At 42.9% G+C, this 13,472-nt stretch overlaps 1 protein-coding gene across 6 annotated transcripts in view; it reads left to right on the top strand.

Annotated features, from left to right (window-relative positions):
• The window catches only part of HOMER2 (homer scaffold protein 2), a 124,357-nt gene that overhangs the window by 94,909 nt on the left and 15,976 nt on the right, over window positions 1–13,472 (top strand). For 4 of the 6 annotated variants that reach the window (XM_072801284.1, XM_072801313.1, XM_072801267.1 and 1 more), the window contains 2 exons: window positions 7,490–7,582; window positions 12,760–12,899. In XM_072801284.1, coding sequence (XP_072657385.1) covers window positions 7,490–7,582; window positions 12,760–12,899 — 233 coding nt within the window. The remainder of the gene's footprint in view (window positions 1–7,489; window positions 7,583–12,759; window positions 12,900–13,472) is intronic. The other 2 variants (XM_072801304.1, XM_072801276.1) reach the window with 1 other exon arrangement.

Below are 13,472 nucleotides of genomic sequence, written 5' to 3'. Positions count from 1 at the left end.
AGTTGTAACAACATTGCTCTGTCTTCCACCTTTCTGATTTAAGGGCCATTGTTTTTAAGTGGGGGATATTAATCATTCTTTTGATATGTTTCAGTGAGAATGCTTTGGGCTGCAGGTAATGGAACTAATCACAGTGCTGAGGCAAATAGACTTATTCTTTTCATACACAAAAGAAATCCAAAGGAAGGCCGCTGCCAGCATTGATAATGGTGGCCCCATGATGTTGGGTGTGAGGGCTCTGCATGTTTGTTTCTTTTATTGGCCTGTTCCTCATGTTGCTAAGATGGCTTCTCAAGCTCTGTCCATCACGTCTGCATTCATGGCAAGAGGGAGAGGGCAGAAGCTACCTCCTTGTGAGCTCCCTTGGCAGACTTCTCCTTCCAACAGTCAGTCTTGGGTCCCTGGGCCACCTTCCAATGAGGGGTAGGGGGTGGGGCAGAGAGAATTAGGTTGCCATGACCGGTTTACACTAGTTCTTATTTTCTCCCAGCTAGGATATTTCCTGCTTCAGTCAAATTTGAAATTTTGTTAAGCCAGGAGAAAATAAATGGATTTTGAATAAGCAAATCGTGTCTGCCACGGGGTCTTCAATACACAAGACCAAAAAAATCCACAAATAAAACAATAGTCTTTCATTTTCTAGCAGGATAATGGTGAAAAAGATGATGATTTTAATTTTTTTATAGATTATTACTCCAAGTTTAAAAATTGCAGAAAATGATCCTAATAAGTAAAAACATCAGAATTTGGCATACATTTCAGAAACCTTTATGCTTTGAATATCCTTTGATCTGTTGGTCTCATTTATTGGCATCTATTCTTAGGAAATAATTATAACTGAGCACAGAGATTTAACTGTAAGAATTTTCCTTGCAGCATCATTTGTAATAGCAAAAACAAAAATCCAAGAACACCAGCCAAATGCCCAGCAGTAAGCAATTAGGTGAAATAAACTCCAGTATATCCTTTAGGGTACTATACTACAAGGCAATTCAGATGCTATAGTAGAAGGTCATATAATTGCATGGAAATATTAATGTCACACTGTTAATTTCAAAAGTGACTATAAAATAAAGTGTACCATATCATTCTACTTTGAAAAGAAGTATGTGTCATGGGGCACCTGGGTGGCTCAGTCAGTTGAGTGTCTGACTCTTGATTTCAGCTCAGGTCATGAGATCGAGCCCTGTCTCTGGCTCCGCATTGAGTTTGGAGTCTGTTTGGGATTCTTTCTCTCACTCTGCACCTCCCCCTGCTTTCTCTCTCTCTCTCTGAATTAATAAAATCTTTTAAAAAAATGTGTGATGAACGCATATACACAGATAGAAAACTATTCAAAATTTATGTGGTCAGTGCGTATCACTGGGTGATAGGACTACAGGTTTAAGAACTATTTTTTTCCAAGCTACAATGTCTAAATTCACAAGCATATGTGCTTTTTTTTATATATATAACGGGAAGATTTTAAAACTAAAGACTTGGAGTCAGGGGATTTTTCATCAAAGGACAATCCTCTGGTACTTCTTGGTTGCTGCTGGGTTTCCATTGTTATAGATAAAGCTAGGATTAGCATTTTTGTATTGAAGCCTTTTTTCTTTTTTTTCATGTTCTCCATTTTTTTCATAGAATTGTTTCCCAGAAGTGATATCACTAGGTCAGTGGGTATGAATGCTTTTTTTCACTGATGATCCACATTTCCAAATTGCTTCTCTGTGGGGCTGCACTGCCACACAATGTGCCTGGAAATATCTTGCCCACATTGGGTATTATAATTGTATTTAATGTTTGCTAATTTAGCAAGCAAAGAATAGTACCTCATTATTTTGATTTGCATTTCCAGCGGGACTGAGCAATCGTTTTTATCAGTTGCTTGCTTACTGTGTTTTTTTTATTTGTGAATTTTGCCATGTATTTGTTGGGTTTTTTCATATTTTCCTTTTCTGTGTGCACAAACTCTTCCTCTACTAAAGATAATGGCCCTTTTTCTATGATACCAGCCTATCTATGCATAGTCCTCCCCAGGTGGTTGTTTCCCTTCTGATTTAGTGGGGTTTTTTCCCTGTTGTGTGATCAAGTCTGTCATTCCTATGATTTTTCTTTTATTTCTTCCAAGTTTAGAATATTACCCTCTCACCCTTCAAGCAGAAGTTAAATAAATGTTCAATTCTGTTTGCATCCATATTTTTAAAAAACACACTTACCCCTTTACCTCATTGAAAACTGATCATGAAAAAAAAAAAAAAAAGAAAGAAAACTGATCATGCTGCATGTTTGCAGTAAAGATTTAAACTCCTTTGCCTCTTCTTACTAAGGTTGTGTCAGTCATCTTCCCCACCAGTGTAAGATTCCTCCTTTATCACAGGCTAATGTTGACATAAACAGTAGGACCTCTTTCTATTGTGCATCTACTGGTACCACATGTTTTAGGGGATTTTTTTAATTTAAAATTTATCTGATAGGGCGTATCCTACCTACTTCATTACATTTTAAGCTTATTTTTTGAAATTTTCTTTTTTATTCTTACCCATTTGAAGGCAAAACCAAATCCTCTACAAACTCAGAATTTCTCTGAAGACAGAAGCCAAATCTTCCTTAATTATTTCGGGGTCCCCAGCTCAGTCACTGGCGCATAGCGATAACTAGTTCATGTTTCTGAATGGATGAATTCACCCTTTGATATGTCTCTTTTACTAAACATTGTGGTTTCCAGGCTTTAGCTTTTATTTTACTTGCAGAAGGCCAGAGATGCTACAGTTCTCTCTCTTGACCCCTTGCCACCAACCCAGCAAAGCCCCATGTTTTCTCCTCCAGTGGCCCACAGAGGCAGCATTGTTACCACATCGTATAGATGAGGCCGAGGCTCAGAGTGGTTCACTTGCCTGCACTTGAAAGGCTGGTAAGGGTCAGAGTTGGGCCACTTACCTAAGCTGGCCGCTAAGCAGGTAGGTCTTAAGACACTATCATCCAGTGCTGGTGTCAGATGTCCTGTGTTCTATCCCAGTGTAACATTGGCGGTTACAAAAGCCACCTGTCCCCATTTGTGTACCAAGCACCCAGGGGTTGCTGTGAGTGTGTATGTAGTGAGATGAGACACCTCAGCCACTCTGCTCTGCTCATCCCTGGGAGCCAAGGAGACGTGTCCTTTCCCCTTTTCTGGGCTATTCTAGGCTGTTATTACTGATATGGCACCATCACCTTGCAGTCCTATAGGGATGTGTGTTCAGGTGTGTGTATGACAGCTGCTCCTGGTCTTCTTATAACTCTCGAGAAGGACAGTTACTCAGTGGAACTGAGGAGAGCTGTACAATCAGAACGAGTCGAGCCCCCCACTCCACATCTGATATTTTGTGTCTCAGGCCTTGTCTTTGCCTAAAAGATCCCCATGGCCTGTTTTGAGCTGAAACTTGTGTAAGTAATTTTCATTTAAAGAGGGAGTGAATACAGTTCCAGTTTAATTTTAAGGTCATGGGACTTCTCTTTGCAACTGGAAAATCTAATCCGTAAAGACTTAGCAACTGCTATGGGCAAGACTCTAGGCATCCTTGTTGGCACAAGAGGGTAACTGGGTGTGTGGAAGACAGATCTGGGCACAAGTTCGAGTTTACCCTTTATTTTTTATTTATTTGTTTATTTTTATTTTTTATTTATTTATTTATTTATTTATTTTTTATGATAGAGAGGCAGAGACATAGGCAGAGGGAGGAGAAGCAGGCTTCATGCACCAGGAGCCCAACGTGGGATTCGATCCCGGGTCTCCAGGATCGCGCCCTGGGCCAAAGGCAGGCGCTAAACCGCTGTGCCACCCAGGGATCCCAAGTTTACCCTTTATTAGCTGTGTGATCATGGGTACTTTCTCATCTGGAAACCAGAGATGAGAATCCCCATCCTACAGGATGCTGGTGAGAAGCCAAAGAGAGAAGGTGCGTCAAGAAGTCATTAAACTGGGCAGCCCTGGTGGCGCAGCGGTTTAGTGCTGCCTGCAGCCTGGGGTGTGATCCTGGAGACCTGGGATCGAGTCCCATGTCGGGCTCCTGCATGGAGCCTGCTTCTCCCTCTGCCTGTGTCTCTGCTTCTCTCTCTCTCTCTCTCTCTCTCTCTGTCTCTCATGAATAAATAAAATCTTAAAAAAAAGAAAAGAAGTCATTAAACTCCTTAGCATATAGATCTGGTTGTCCTGAGGGTCCAGGGGGAAGAGGGTGGTAAGTATGCCTACCAGGGCCAGGACTGTAGGGCCACCAGGGAGCCATCATGAGGGGTGTCCAGAGACAAGCAAGAAGCCATTGGAGTTGAAAGCTTATGCCCTAGGCTGAGAGTCTCCAAGAGTAGAACCAAGATCTTCACCAGTTAGGGATGTTCAGGGTGAGGTACAAGACAGAGGGAACAGAGGCCCAAGCTCTGTCCAGAAGTGACTTGTTCTGTCAGAGCCGGGCAGAATTTTAGGTACTGACTTGCTTGCCAGTGTCCTCTGTTGCTCAACTCGTGGCCTTCTGGGGGGCAGAGCAGCCTGCGATAGCTGCACAGTGTACATGGCCCAGCCCAGGATGGTGGGAATATGTGTTCACTGAAGGAACAACTGGTGCTTGGACCATGTTTGTTGACTGAATGAGTGTGACACTGGCTAATGACATTTCCAGTCTAGTTGAAAAGCAACTTCAAACAAGACCCATGAGAGAAAGGAATCCTGACAGGGACATGAAGGACCCGTGAAGAAGAGAGCACTTCTGGTTTGGGTGGCCTGACAAACATGGAGACGCTTGCAGGGAGAGAGGCATCCCTGATCTTACAGAGTATGGTGTGGGTGAGGCTGTTAGCAAGGGTGTCTGCTACAGTTTTCTGCAAATCGTATTTGACTTTTCATTGGTACTGGGCCCAAAAACATTTATTTCTTTTTCTTTTTTCTTTTTTTCCCAAAAACATTTAAACTAAGACCTTTAGAAATCAAATCTTTTAATGTCTTAGTAAGATTGAAAGGCCTCTATGTGCCTGCCCAGAATCTCTTCTGGGATAATGTTCATGTTCTGGGAGTTGCCCTGCCTAGTTCCTAGGTAGAGCCGGTCAGGTGAGCTTAGGAAGCAGAGGGTTGGGGCTGTGAATACTCCCAGACACTTAACCACAGTTCCTCCCAGAGTGCATTCTCACTTGTCTAGCAGAAGAAGAGCTGCCCCACTCTTAGACTAGACCTGTGCCTTTGACATGGTTTGTTTCCAAGTGGCTGAGGGGGGTGGGGGGAGCTATGGGTCTGGAACCCAGAGTTCATTCATTCACCGAACAAACTTATTTGTGCCTGCTTTCTGCCGGTATTGGGTAGGATGCCAAGAGGAAAGGCGTGGACCATGCTGTAAAGGAGTTTCTGACATGATGTGTTTACTTTCAGGGCCCCCTCAAAGGAAGCAGGGTGGGGAGGGGCTTTGTGCGTCCCTGCTGGACCGCACGTGTTTCAAACAAGTACTGTGATTTTCCTCTGACAGCTGTGGGATGTTTAAATATGAAGCCCCGTGGCTGTGGCTTTATTTATGGTCCTGCAGGAGCAACACAGGCCAGAATGGAAGGGCTGACCTTTTCTGCTTCTGCCAGATGCTTTGTTCACCGGTGTCTGTCATCTGGCAAGGTTTTCCAAAGCGGACCACTGTTGCCTGTGTCATGGAGATACTCAGGGGGTAGCCCATGCCCAGAAATTAATGCATTCTCAGCAAAAGCCATAGAACTGTCGGTAGCCTTGCAACTTGCTGGCTCTTTGTGTTTCTCAGCAACCACATTTAGCTCTCTCTTGCTTTGTAATGCCAGCATTATCTATCACAGAATGTTCTCTGCTTGAACAATGTATTTGCTAATTAAAAATCAGTTGCCTTGTCAGTGACTATAAGGCAGTGATTGATTTGATTACCTCTGGCATTTGAAGAGTGTTTTATAATGAAAATATTAAAACGTTTCTTTAAAGTAGAAAGCATCATATAATAAACACCCATATACATATCACCAGATTTAACCCTCATTAACATTTGCTACATTTCTTCATCTATTTTATTGTTGTTGAAGTGCTTCCAGGTACATTGCAGACATCAAGACATTTCAGTATCTATCTCTAAAAAAATAATGACATTTCCCTCATGACCATAACATCATTGGCATTTCTTTTTTAAAAAAAGGTTTTATTCATTTTGGAGAGTGAGCACGTGCAGGGAGGGGCAGAGGGAGAGAGAATCTGAAGCAAACTGAGCACAGAGCCAGATGTGGGGCTTGATCCCATGACCCTGAGATCTTGACCTAAACTGAAAAACCAAGAGCCAGATGATCAACCAATTGAAGCCACCCAGGTGCCCTAGTTGCTCCTCAAGGAGTCTTTTACAGATGGTCTTTTCAGCACAGAATATAGTCATAGGCTCCATGTTCCCTTTTGCTGTTTTGCATTTTGCTATTTTATATCTTAAGCTTTCATTAAAATAATTTTTTAAAGATTTTATGTATTTATTTGACAGAGCCAGAGAGCACAAGTGGGGGTGGGAAGCAGAGGGAGAGGGAGAAGCAGGCTCCCCGCTGAGCAGGGAGCCTGACCTGAGGCTCCCAGGACCCTAGGATCATGACCTGAGCTGAAGGCAGATGCTTAACTGACTGAGCACCCAGGTACCCCTATAGCTTAAGCCTTTAAAATCAAGAACAGTTCCTTCTCCCCAGCTCTTCAGATCTTGTTTTTTTTTTTTTTTTTTAAGATTTTATTTATTTATTCATGCGAGACACAGCAAGAGAGGCAGAGACGTAGACAGAGGGAGAAGCAGGCTCCCTGCAGGGAGTGCAACGTGGGACTCATCCCAGGACCCCAGGATCACACCCTGAGCCAAAGGCAGATGCTCAACCACTGAGCCACCCAGGCATCCCTTGTTGGTTTCCATCATATTGTATGAGTTCTTGGATCCTTTGTAGAGATGATCAAGTTTTTCATGGATCCCTTCTGTGGTACAGCTACATTGATGTTCTTACATTTGTATGAGTTACCGTTCACTGGAGGTACTTGCTTTTAGTACTTGCTTTAGCATTATTAAACTAGCTTCAGCAACTTAAAAAATGATTCAGGAAAAAAAAATGATTCAGATCTGGGGCACGTGGGTGGCACATGGGTGGTTAAGCATCCGACTCTTAGTTTCAGCTCAGGTGATGATCTCAGGGTCCTGGGATCAATACCTGTGTCAGGTTCCATGCTCAAGGGGGAATCTGCTTGAGATTCTCTCCCTCGCTCTGCCCCTCTCCCAGGCACATGTGTTCTCTCTCTGTCTCTCAAATCTTAAAAGAGCTTCAGATATGATCTGGGCTGGTAGTATCCTGGAAGAAGTATTCCTTATGTTCCTTTCTTTTCAATCTCAAATAAAATTATTCTTCTGGATTTATACAGAGTTTGTTGACTTAAAATGAATGCAAAGCAATGAAGGTGAGCTCTGAGGACCAGCAGTGTGTAACAGTGAGAACAACCTCAATAACTCTTGTTCATCATCTTCAGTTTGCAGAGAAATTCCAGGAGGTGAAAGAAGCTGCCAAACTAGCCAGAGACAAGTCCCAGGAGAAAATCGAGACCTCAAGCAATCATTCCCAAGTAAGTAATTTGTTCACAAAACTGAGTGTGATCAGTAATTGGGACTCTTCATTCCTTGTCACTTTTTAAAAAAATTTTTATTTATTTATGAGAGAGAGAGAGAGAGGCAGAGACACAGGCAGAGGGAGAAGCAGGCTCCATGCCCTGGGAACCCGAAGTGGGACTCGATCCCAGGTCTCCAGGATTGCGCCCTGGGCCAAAGGCAGGCGCTAAACCGCTGTGCCACCCAGGGATCCCACCTTGTCACTTTTGACAAGAAATAGGGACTACCCGCAGAAGGGCATTCTGAAGGCTTTTTTTGACTGTTAGCCTGCCCCCACTGAGGTGGATCTGACATGTTTTTATGAGACTCTTGAGTTTTCCAGATGTGCTCATGTATTTTTGACAGAAAGCAGTTGATGAGATTAGAATTGCTACATGCCTAAGAGCAATGGCTGCTAAGAGGCATTCTTTGTTGCTGTGTTTCAATACCAGAGACGAGGCAATGTGTTTCCTTTCTGTGCTGGCAGGTGAGTCTACAGGACAAATACAGGTGCCTCGTGGCCACAAGACAAAAAACTTGGTAATTATAGAGAGCCCTTGTCTCTGTTTCCCTGTTTTAACAAAGTCAGGTGGGAGATAGTATTCTAACAGCTCTGGTTTAGCAAAGGAGATACGGCTTTGTCAGAAATTGAGCATTTTGCCTATTTAAAAGTGTGATGATTGACTAAAAGGAATCTATTTTAGCCCAAAGTAAAAATACCTGCATTCTTGATGTCTAGTTTGATAGGTGTAGTGGGAGGTGGAAGGCTTAACCGGGCAGCGAGGTTCTGTGCAGAGAGACAAGCAAAAGGAGACATAGAGGGAAAGATTTGGGGTGAGGAATAAGCACCGTGCAGCAGCCAGACAACCCAGATGGCTGGGAGCGAGGTGCACTGTGGGAGGAATGAGAGATGCCCTTGGAGATCCTGCAGAAGACTTGGAAATCTTCATTACTGGTTTATTATTTAGTATTCATTTATTCAATTATTATTGGGTAGTTTGGGCAGACATTGGAGGCGCTGCATGATTGTTTCTCTGGAATTGACATGAGGGTTGCATGCAGGTGGTGAGGAAGTCAGGGAGCAGCCAACAGGGAGTAGATTGGCAAGGACGCAGCCACAGGACTTAATAAAGAGTAAGGGATGGATGCCGGGGACAGCCTGTAGGCAGAGAACCAGGAAGCTGGGCATCTTGAGCTGTCAAGACTGACATTCTCGACTTGACCAGCAGCCTGGAAGAAGTAAGAGCTGAAGCGTTGGCTGTCCCAAAAAGCAGTGGGGAGAGGAGGGCAAAGCTAGAGCCTTGGGAAATGCACCAGCTATGGGAAAGGAGCCAGTGAAGAGCAGAGAAGAAGAACCTTCCCCATTGCTGAACCCAATGAGGTTCGTGTCCATGCTGCAGAGCAGAGGGCTCTGGGTTTGTCCGCTGCTGTGGCTGACCCTGAGGACCAGAGATTTCCCAGCGCCTGTCCTGGCTCATCCTATAGAAGATGCCCCATGTGAATTCATGGAAGTGAATTCGACTTAAGGTGGACAGGAGGAGCTTTCCTGAATCTTTCTAAGGAATCTTTAAGAGATACTGTTAATTTCATGTACTAATAATTACCATACCGAGTAATTGCTGAGAACCTATAAAATTGGACACTGGAAATAATCTGAAGAGTTTCTAATACAAAATCTTCTTCTGAATGCCACATTTTATAGCAATACCTTTAAACTTTAATCAGAAGTTCTTTATATAAGGTTTTTGTTTTTGTTTTTTTAAGATTTTTAAAATTTATTTATTCATGAGAGACACAGAGAGAGAGGCAGAGACATAGGTAAAGGGAGAAGCAGGCTCCATGCAGGGAGCCCGATGTGGGACTCAATCCAGGAACTCTAGGATCATGCCCTGGGCTGAAGGCAAATGCTAAACCACTGAGCCACCCCGGGCGTTCCAGGTTTTTGTTTTAATGTTTATTTCTCCCAAAAAAGTTTTTTATTTTTTATTTATTTTTTTAAAGAGGTATTTGTACATTTGAAATAAAGATCATGTGCATGGAAGGAGGGGCAGAGGGAGAGGGAGAATCTTAAGCAGGCTCAGAGCCCAACCTGGGACTTGGTCTCATGATCCTGAGATCATGACCTCAGCCAGAATTAAGATTCAGATGCTCAACCAACCCAGGCACCCCCTCCCAAAAGTATTTTAAACCCTAAAAAAAATCAACTATACCCATAAGGTGCTATTTTATGTGTATTAATTATATATCAATTTTCTCTAATCTTTAGTTTTTATTTTATTTTTTAAAAGATTTTATATATTTATTCATGAGAGACACAGAAATAGAGGCAGAGACACAGGCAGAGGGAGAAGCAGACCCCTCGTGGGGAGCCTGATGCGGGACTCGATCCCGGAACCCCGGGACCAGGCTCTGAGCCTAAGGCAGACACCCAACCACTGAGCCACCCAGGCAGCCCTAATCTTTAGTTTTTAATTTATTTTCCTGATGTCTCCCCAGATGTAGAGATCACTGTACATTTTTCTTTTAATTTTTATTAGAAATCATATGATTGCTTGCTTTCCTGAATCTCTTAGGGAGTGAACACTTTGCCAGTTTTTCCAACTATTTGAAGACCTTAAACATTTTATATGGGTCTTACCCTGAACGCAAAAGCAATATGTATTTATGGCAGAAATCAAAACTATGCCATACTTTAAAGAAGAGAGTAAGAATCTCCTGCTTTCTTACCACACACAGATATTTTGCTATTGTTCTGGTGTGTATCTTCCTGATAGAGTTTTCTAGTATAGTTTTATATTTCTCTTTTTAACTTTTTCGTTAATATGTCATGACCATTTCCCTGTGTTTTCAAATATCCCTTTTCAAAACTTTTTTTTTTAAGATTTTATTTATTTATTCAGGAGAGACACAGAGAGAGGCAGAGACATAGAGGGAGAAGCAGGCTCCCTAAGGGGAGCCCAATGTGTGGGACTCAATCCCCAGACCAAGGATCATGCCCTGAGCCAAAGGTAGACGCTCAACCGCTGAGCCACCCAGGCGTCCCTCAAAACTGTCTTAATGTCTAGACAGTATTCTAGTATTTGTCTGCATCACAACTTATCCCATTAACCTATACTTTGGGACATTGACGTGGTTTCTCATTTTCACTCATAAGTGACACTGTGATGAACATCCTTGTACCTCTTTGTGCATTTGGTAATTTCTACAGGATAAGTTCTTGAAGTGGAAGTATTGAGTTAAAAGGCAGGGACATATTAAAAGCTTTTGATAAATACTGCAGATGTAGCCTACAGGAATGTATGATCATAACTCCCACCAGCAGGACTGAGGGCGATATTTCCTCCCACACTCTTACCAGCAAAGCTTTGTTGACTTGACAGAAGAAAAATGTATTCTGTTGCTTTTTTCATTTTGTCTCTTTACCAGTGAGATTAAATATTTTTTGTGTCTACTGATTCTTCTATAAATGTCAATTTTGTATTTTTCCCCTTTAAAAAAAATTAAGTGGTAATCTTTTTGCATTGATTTTTTATATTTGAGAGAAAGCATGAGCACAAGCAGGGGGAGGGGCAGAGGGAGAAGCAGGTTCACCACTGAAGCAGGAAGCCTGATGTGGGACTCTGTCCCAGGACCGCTTTTCGTGTTCATTTCTAAGAATTTTATTTTTTAATTTTTTTTAAGATTTTATTTTTATTTATTAATGAGAGACAGAGAGAGAGAGAGGCAGGGACACAGGCAGAGGGAGAAGCAGGTTCCGTCCGGGGAGCCTGATGTGGCACTTGGTCCCTGGACCACAGGATCGTGACCTGAGCCAAAGACAGATGCTCAACTACTGAGCCACCCAGGTATCCCGAAGGATTTTATTTTTTAATTTGTGTGAATGTATTCATAGCTAGGCAGAGTTATATAATGAACCTCGACAGGACACATAGGTCAGCTTTAACTATTAGGAATTTATAACCAATTGTTTCATCTGTGCCCCCCTTCCCCCTCAATTTTATTTTATTTTTTAAAGATTTTATTCATTTATTCATGAGAGACAGAGAGAGAGAAAGAGGCAGAGGCAGAGACAGAGAGACACAGGCAGAGGGAGAAGCAGGCTCCATGCAGGGAGCCCGACATTGGACTGGATCTGGGGTCTCCAGGATCAGGTCCCGGGCTGAAGGTGGTGCTAAATCGCTGAGCCACCCGGGCTGCCCCTCCCCCTCAATTTTAAAGCAAATCCCAGACATCTTATCATTTCATTGGTAGATATGTCAGTGTGTGGCTATAATAGATAAGGCCTGGAGGGTTTTTCAGTACTGGAAAGGTATTAACACCTTGTTTTTCATATATGCAAATATTCAGCAGCAGATACTTTCCCCAAGTTTCTGTGTGCATTTTTAATTTTATTTATGGCATCTGTGGTTTGTTTGTTTTTTTACAGTGCAGAAATGTAAAGTTAGTCAAATGTATGCATCATTCCCTTCCTGTTTTTTCCTTTGCCTTTATGTTTACTGGAAGCTAAATAAGATCTAAGATCTTACCTGAGAGCAGATGAGATTTCACCTCCCTGTGGCATGACATATTACAGAAAATATTTCAGAATATTCATAATAATGCTAAGTAGCAGTGGAGGCCGCACACATCCACATCTGATTCCTGTTTACTTAATGAGCATTGCTCTCTCCGTGGCCCCGGGGTTTGGAGTTGTTCCAGCTGCTAATACTTTTTCCTCGTTCACTCTCTCTTGCTCCCTGTTGTAAATCCTCCTCCCCCTTTAATCCGTGGCTTCTGTGTTAAGTAAGAGAGACCAGGTATCCAAGCTTTATCAGGTATCAGGTTTATCTGTAAAGTTGAGTAAAAAAAGACAAAACCAGGGCCCCAGGTGTGCTCTTGTCAGTAAAATACACAGACTTTTCTGAGCTTCCTGTGGACTCCTCTGGGTCTTTTCCTTTGTTTTTTGTTTTTTTTTTTTGTTTGTTTGGTTTTTGTTTTGTTTTTTATACTAAGTTTCAGAGGCAGAACTAGGTGATTAATAGTCTGGCCATGCTAGTCTTTACAGCACTCAGGTCTGATGAGTTGGTCCTCCCCCACTCCCGCACATGCTCCTTCCTCATGCCTGGTTTGCTGCTCCTGTGAGCAATAATGTGTGAAGGTGATTCACTTTGGCCAGGAATCTGGGTGTGAAACCCCATCTCCTACTCAGGCATCCAGTGTCAACGGGACGGACGATGAAAAGGCCTCTCATGTGGGTCCTGCTGACACACACCTCAAGTCTGAGAACGACAAGCTGAAGATTGCCCTGACACAGAGGTAAGTGTGTTTAAACTCCAGATGGTATTCGCTCTGAGTGTAGTGCCTCCCTCGGCCTTTCCCACCAGGCGGGGTTTCACAAGGAGACTCGGTCTTGCTCCAAGTGTCCAGTCCTGTCTCCGGGCCAAAGAAGGCCAGCTGGTTTTGTGGAGGTTCTGTCTGGCCGACCAGACCAGGGGTGTGTGTGAGACTACAGGGTACATGAAGGAGGTGTGTTTGTACATGGATAAGTGTGAGAGAGATGCGTCCCCATGCTTGTGTTTTGGTTCGGTTTTTTGAGGAGCCAAATGTCTTATTTATAGATAATAAGATTGAATCTTGAATATCCAAGAAAAACCTGTAAAACCCTAACAAACTATTAAAAAGAATATAACCTCTCACAAAAATCAACAGCTTTTCTTTTTTTTTTAATAAAGATTTTATTTATTTATTCATGAGACATGGAGGGGGGGGCAGAGACACAGGCAGAGGAGAAGCAGGCTCCATGCAGGGAGCCCGACATGGGACTCGATCCCGGGTCTCCAGGATCACACCCTGGGCTGAAGGCAGCACTAAACCACTGAGCCACCCGGG

This window comes from Canis lupus, chromosome 2 (genome assembly GCF_048164855.1).
Source record: "Canis lupus baileyi chromosome 2, mCanLup2.hap1, whole genome shotgun sequence".
In the NCBI taxonomy this organism is placed as follows: domain Eukaryota; kingdom Metazoa; phylum Chordata; class Mammalia; order Carnivora; family Canidae; genus Canis; species Canis lupus.
This window is presented reverse-complemented; position numbering and strand designations above follow the sequence as displayed.